The sequence below is a fragment of the Antrostomus carolinensis genome, unplaced genomic scaffold, assembly GCF_000700745.2.
Source record: "Antrostomus carolinensis isolate BGI_N321 unplaced genomic scaffold, ASM70074v2 scaffold36142, whole genome shotgun sequence".
Taxonomy (NCBI): Eukaryota; Metazoa; Chordata; class Aves; order Caprimulgiformes; family Caprimulgidae; genus Antrostomus; species Antrostomus carolinensis.
This window is the reverse complement of record NW_010299554.1, coordinates 17,899-24,606: the sequence shown is the minus strand read 5'-3', so window position 1 is coordinate 24,606 and position 6,708 is coordinate 17,899. Positions and strand designations below refer to the sequence as shown.

General features: G+C 35.4%; 1 protein-coding gene across 6 annotated transcripts in view; it reads right to left on the bottom strand.

Moving 5' to 3' along the window:
- Nucleotides 1-1,136: 1,136 nt before the first annotated feature.
- Nucleotides 1,137-6,708, bottom strand: part of MAPK9 (mitogen-activated protein kinase 9) — a 19,484-nt gene continuing 13,912 nt past the window's right edge. For 2 of the 6 annotated variants that reach the window (XM_029083707.1, XM_029083709.1), the window contains exons 7-11: nt 4,353-4,535; nt 3,464-3,588; nt 2,821-2,884; nt 2,302-2,377; nt 1,354-1,501 (exon numbers count right to left, since the gene is read on the bottom strand). In XM_029083707.1, coding sequence (XP_028939540.1) covers nt 1,354-1,501; nt 2,302-2,377; nt 2,821-2,884; nt 3,464-3,588; nt 4,353-4,535 — 596 coding nt within the window. Of the gene's footprint in view, nt 1,502-2,301; nt 2,378-2,820; nt 2,885-3,463; nt 3,589-4,352; nt 4,536-6,708 lie in introns of all 6 variants that reach the window. The other 4 variants (XM_010162823.2, XM_010162825.2, XM_010162824.1 and 1 more) reach the window with 3 other exon arrangements.

The window sequence follows — 6,708 nt, the reverse complement described above, 5'->3', positions numbered from 1 at the left end:
AGCAAAATTTCACACTTGTGCACTCCAAAGTGAACGTGCACAAATTCACAAGTGTGTAGTATGAAGCGATTTAAGCCCTACTCCGCTGCAAACACATTTTCTAATTCAACATATCGTGCAATGTAACAGGCAATGTTTGTATTATATGATTCTGGAAACTGTATTGATAAGCCTGTATTGAAACAGCAAATAATCTCCTCCTCCTTCCTTTTATCTATTTAAAAAAATATGTATTAAGTATGTTTTCCTCCCCCCCCACACAAATAGAGATGTTTTCCTAATGCGGGAGTAGAGCTAAGTTCTGTTAACTAAATACTTAATTTACAAGTGACTCAAAAGTACTATATTTTCAGTTCTTTAATTACTTGCTAGAAAGAATGGACCCATTAAAAAAAATGGAAAACATTTATGCAGCTCTTTTTGAGGCTGCGAGTCTCTCCAATTCATCTCTCCTTTTATCAGAGTTTGCAATGACTGAAGAGTAGCACAGATATAATTTCCTTTTCTGTTTTTTTTGTTAAAGGACCAGTATCACAAGCTAGAAAATACAGAACATTTTAGCACTCTCTCCTCTTCTAAACAGGCACTGCTTCACAGAGAAGTCACTCATCCTTCCTTAAGATTTAATTAAGCCACTGTATCTTCCATCCACATTTAAAAAATTGAAAAAAGTTATAAACACATACTCCTAGGTGAAATACAAAGTAGTGGCTATATTCTTTAAAATTCATGTTTCTCTCTTCTACAAGAAGATAGAATCATGGGAAAATGAAGACAGAAAGGGCTCAATTAAAAAAAAAAAAGTGCTATGTGGAAGAATAACTGCCCTTTAAACATAGTTCTGAGAGCGTTCAGCGTGTGAGTTCACACTTACATCCAACACTCCAGTCGTTAAATAAAGCAAACTGACACAGTCACACGTTAAAACAAACTTCATAGAGACTATACATTCAAAAAACCTACTAATGGCAATACTGTACTAAAATGTAAACAACCATTGTGTCACAGAAGCCTGCCAGTTGGGACTGAAGATTCATGAACCCACTTATGAGGAGTTATTGGCTACAAGTCTATTATAACTGCTCACCTGAAATAGGCTGAAACAAAGAAAAGCCTAAAATAGTGTCTAAATTTAATTTTTTTTTCCTTTAGAAATTGATTTGCTTTCATTCTACAACATTAAGCAGGCAATTTCATCACAACTGAGTAAAAAACAAAATAAAAGTCAGGCATTACTTTAGCAGAACATGCAGAATATGGAGTTTTTCTACTCGGTTCCATTAACTTACAAGCAATTCAGGCCCAATGGAAGCAAGAGTTCTTTTCCAAAGTCAAGTCTGCAATCCTGGCTGATCATCGACATCCTTCAAGGGGTCCTGTCAAGGCATCGAGGCTGCTGTCTGTATCTGAGGCCAATGTTTGCTCTGTTGACATGGATGAAATGTCATTGATAGATGATGACTGGGAAGGACTGGTGTTGCTATTCACTGCTGCATCTGTGCTAAGTAAACCAAACATAATAAAATCTGAGGCAAGACAATATTGCAGGTACAAATAACCACACTTCTAGGCTTTGAGGATCACTGTCCCCACAGAAATTCTTGGAAAATAAATAATAATTTGTTTATATAATAAAATGAATAATAATTAGTACAAAAAATTGTACTAATAAACAGTACAAAAGCAAGAACTAAGGTCCCTAGTACCCAAAACCTGAGGTGAACATTAAGAAAAGAGATTTTTATTTTTCTCTGTCTCTAGGAAGAAAGTGGGGTGGAGAAGCAATGTATAATGTGAACAGTGACCTGAGCTTCAAGAAATCTAACAGTTACAGTTAATAAAAGACAGTACAATATTCCACTTATTGAATAATAAGACAACACCAAGGATTCAATCGTGGGCATAAATATTTTGCACTATTTTAAATGAGCTCTAATGATGTTTAACCCTGCATGAGAGGGACTCACACATGCAGAGCCACAAAACAAGCATTCAGCATAAAAGATATCAAAGCAGCAGGTGATGGATGTAATGTGGTATCATTTCATTTGATGACTGAGCCCTTCGGGGAGAAGTCAGCTCAGGGTGCTGCACACACAAGACTTCTGAAGTCTTCCTAAAACTTACTTCATAACCATGAAAAAACTACTGCACATGGATCTCCAACGGTTAATCAGAATCAAGAGTCTTGAACAACAAAACTTTTGCCTACCTGGATTATTAAGCAGGATTTCTTCATTCACTAGTGCAACAGATCAGCACTATGTGTCACAGTTACAGGAGAACTACTGAAACAATGACTAACCTGAGGGCTGATCTTTTACCACACCATTCTTGCTCCTTTCTTCCCAATCCATTACTTCTTTGTATATTAATTCTTAAGAGAGAAAGGTGGGAGGAATGAGAGAAGAGACAAAAAACCCACTGTAAGATCACAGAGAATTTGTATACAATTTATATATGTGTAAAGGTACAATGAAATGTTTATAATCTCAGTCTGGAAGGACTGAGATTACAAACACTTAACAATAACAAAATCCTCAGAAAAAAATGAAAGCTGTGGCATTTTGTTGAACAAACTTCAGAATGTTATATATATATACGTACATATATGCATGTGTATATATATATTTTTTTTTTTCCCACTCCAAACAGAATATTTTCTATTACTGATTTCCTTTGATATTGCCACAAGCAGTACTGCATAATTGGAATAGTGGGTTCCAGTCAGCTACACAATCCAGCACACATGTACTGCCAGTTATGCATTAATAATAAAAGTTATTACAATAAATGTCATTTGTCATGCTCACTTTTTACCTTTCCATTCTTCAATTGCATGTTCTCTTTCTTCCAATTGTGCATCATAGATTTGAGGTGGAGGCTACAAAGAAAAGAAGGTCTATAGTGCATCTACTACATGAGATTAACACAACCAATCACAACTAAAAAAAAAAACAACCCTAAAACCAACAATTTTTTTAGCATTTTGTTACCTTTATCTTTGGCAGTCTACTCCCTAGAATAATTACATTTCAAAATTACATCATAATTACATTTCAATTACATAATTCAAAATTACATTTATTTTACAACTCCAGAATCTGCTTTTAAGTCCTACCTCCCATTGAAAGGGTGTTTAAAAGCATCAACTAAAATTAAACTCATCCTAAGGCTTTATGGGGCCTTAGAGAAAGTCCCCTTTTCATAAAGCCCGAGATTACCACCACGCAGGCAACTCTTTCCATAAAATAAAGGGAACTATCAACAGCTACATTCAAAACTACCGATTCTATTCCAGCAGCTGTTCAAGCAATTCTGCCCCTAATGTTGATCTGAAGGCTTTTTATGTGACTTCTGCTAGCCAAAGAATGAGTTCAAAGCACGCTCTTGACTACAACTTAATGTATTCTTTTAAGTTATTAAGCTGGTATCTTAAAATTTATTTTAAATGCAAACTTACAGCTTCTGCTTCAGCTGGATCATACCAGACTGTAATATAAGGATGACGTAAGGCTTCATCGACAGAAATTCTCTTGTCTGGATCTACTACAAGCATTTTTGATAATAAATCTCTAGCTTGACTGGCTAGAAAGTAAAAGTGAAAAAGAACATTAGATGTAAAAGAGCTGTAGAGTTTAATGTCTGAAACAGAAAATGAATACTGGGAACAGATGATACACACTGCAACAGATTTCTTAAGCATCTATTCAACAAGTTCCATTTACTGGTGACACGAGTGCTTAACTTTTCATCCTAGAGGGTTAGCTGAGTCTCACTGTGCACTGATTTTAAACCAACTGTGTAGTACCAAAGCTCCACATCTTGTCATATACACAGAAATATCACCAAGCACTGTCAAAACAGGCCCAAACTGCAAAATTCCCTATGCTGTTACGTTTTTTTTTTTAAATGAGGTCACAATCCTTTACTGTAAATGTCACTTTACTATTATCTAAAACATAAACCCTTTATCTGACACCACCCAGCCTCAATTTTGAACAGTTCTGTTGTCACATGGGTCACAGTTTATTTGGCACTCACTACTGAACATAAAACATACTAAAAATTTCTAATAAATTTTTAAAAATACATCTTGGTACAGTAACTATCTAATTTCTCTAATATTAAATTAGTTTTTCCTTCAAAGATGCTACTGCATGGTTAACTGGCTGCCCATTGTTGCAGTGGCATTTCACTGACATTTCTTTTTTGTCTGAACAATCCTTGACAGTTATTGCAATAAACATTTTCTATTAGTTTGTTGGGTTTTTTTTTAATTAAGTGCACTGCAGACATTTTAAATTAACATCTTTAAGAAAAAAAAAAGAGAGAAAAAAACCTCGCCTTACTTTTTAACTTGTCACGATCAGATTCTGATGGAAATATCCAGTCTGGGAAGAGCTCTTCAAATTTAATACCAGGATACTTTGGCCTGTTTTCTACATAATTCCTCACTGTAGGCTGTAGTTTCTTCATGAAGTCTGCTGATGGTGTTCCTAATTGTTCAATAACTTTATTCCATTGATCAATATCTGCACCATATCTTTAGGAAAATCAGCTGAAGAATTTGAAGTCTGCACTATATAAAAATATTACTTACAGAAATCTGAAAAGTTAATGAAAACTTGAACAAAGGACACAAACATGAACTTCATTCTAGCATCAACAGTACTCTGAGCTGCCATGCAAAAAGCTAGACTGACATAAAAATAAGATTCAGATTTTGTAATCTTAAGGACAGGCCAGAAGTGCTGCACGATGCATTATGCTTATATTTCTTTTGTTAATTATTATCTATCAGCTAGTATTGAAACCAATACTTTTTTGGAGTCCCAAAGAAGCTTTATTTGGCAATTGTATCCATAGCAAAACAACTATAAGGACAGGAAAGGAAGCCTGCTGTTCAATGTTCTGAAGTACAACATAATATCATCTACACTGAAGATTCCTGAAGGGAGGGAAAAATACATGAAAAAACCTAAAGCACAAACGCATCTCATTCACAGTAAGGAATTTTGTGCCTGTCTCCTAAGGAAATTGGGGTTTGGGTTGTAGAGTATTTTGGGGGGTAGGTTGGATGGTTGGGGTTTGTTTTGTTGTTTGGGGTTTTTTTTGTTTCATTTTGTTTATTTTCAACTTCACAAAAGGTTCAAAGGAGTTCTGAACAATGAATCCAGATTCCTGTGGGTTTTTAGCAGTTTCTTTTGTTTAAGTGTATCACCTGTGATAATAGTCAAAGACTACTCTGTTCTTAAATTCAGAATATAAATATTTCATAGGAATTGATTGCATTTACAAGCCACAAGTTGAAATTGTGCCTCATGGTTCTGCTGGACTGTCCCTTCTCCCTCTTTTAAGTGAAGGCATTTCCCATAGACATGGTGACACTTGTTACAGAGATACCAGAGTTCGCTCTGAACGAGCCTAATTGGGATAACAAAGCTCATTTATCACACTGAGAAGACACTGTACTAGTATTCCTGATATTTAAATTTACTCAGACTTACACTTTACAGTTTTTCTGATAAAAAAATAATCTGTAATTCCAACAGTCTAACCATCAACCTTGCATTTACAGCTGAATTCATAACCTAGCACTTCAACCTATCCATTCTCATAAACAGCTTTTGTAAAAAACCAATACATTTGCTGCACTTTGAATTAAGATGTATTTAAAAAACATTGAGGCTCTTTTATTTCAGTTTGTGTGCCAAGAATATAACTAGAAATATATGCACAGTCATTGCTTCATGCTAAAACTTTAGACTTCTGATACAAAGATTGAAAATTGTATTTGCTTATTGAATATATTCCAATGAAAAAAACTATATTAAAATCAAAATTAAGAAGTCAATATTGTTAACTCCCATGGTAAAATAAAGCACAGACAAAGAAAATTTTTACATACAACAGGAAATTTTGTTCCTAGCTGGAAAATTGTTTTCTGTGAGATCTCCACCAATCTAGATTCAAGAAGATGCTTTTTCTTTGAGTAACAGCAGTCTGGTTAGTCAGCTAATCAAATTAGAGTCCAGACTATTGTGGTCTCAGAGCACAGGGGGGAGGGCAGAAACACTTAATGACCTTCCCCACTTTAGTAATAAAATAAATGTCTCCATTGGATTGCTTCAAAGTACTTTACAGGTACTTAATATTGGAAAAGAAAATAAAATCCCCAATATAGAGTTGGACTTGAAACAAATTAAGCCTGTTATGAGAAACCCAGCTGAGAGAAAACCTTAATTTCAGTGTAAAGCATGCAGAGGGTGCAATCTGAACAACCTTGCAACCTGCAGACAGAACTACCCTTCCTGTTCTACTGACCTCAAGGTCAAAAGTCACCAGAACAGTTTAGTCCATGCCTGCCTACTTCTGGGGACTCTGGAAGAAGAGAAGTTGAAACCAAAATCTTATTGCAATCACAATAAAGCATGAATTTTCCCAAGAAACCATTAAAACCCCCTCATGCTTTTTGCATCACAGGTGCAACCTGCAGACAGAACTACCCTTCCTGTTCTACTGACCTCAAGGTCAAAAGTCACCAGAACAGTTTAGTCCATGCCTGCCTACTTCTGGGGACTCTGGAAGAAGAGAAGTTGAAACCAAAATCTTATTGCAATCACAATAAAGCATGAATTTTCCCAAGAAACCATTAAAACCCCCTCATGCTTTTTGCATCACAGGCATGCAGTTTCCTTCACCAGC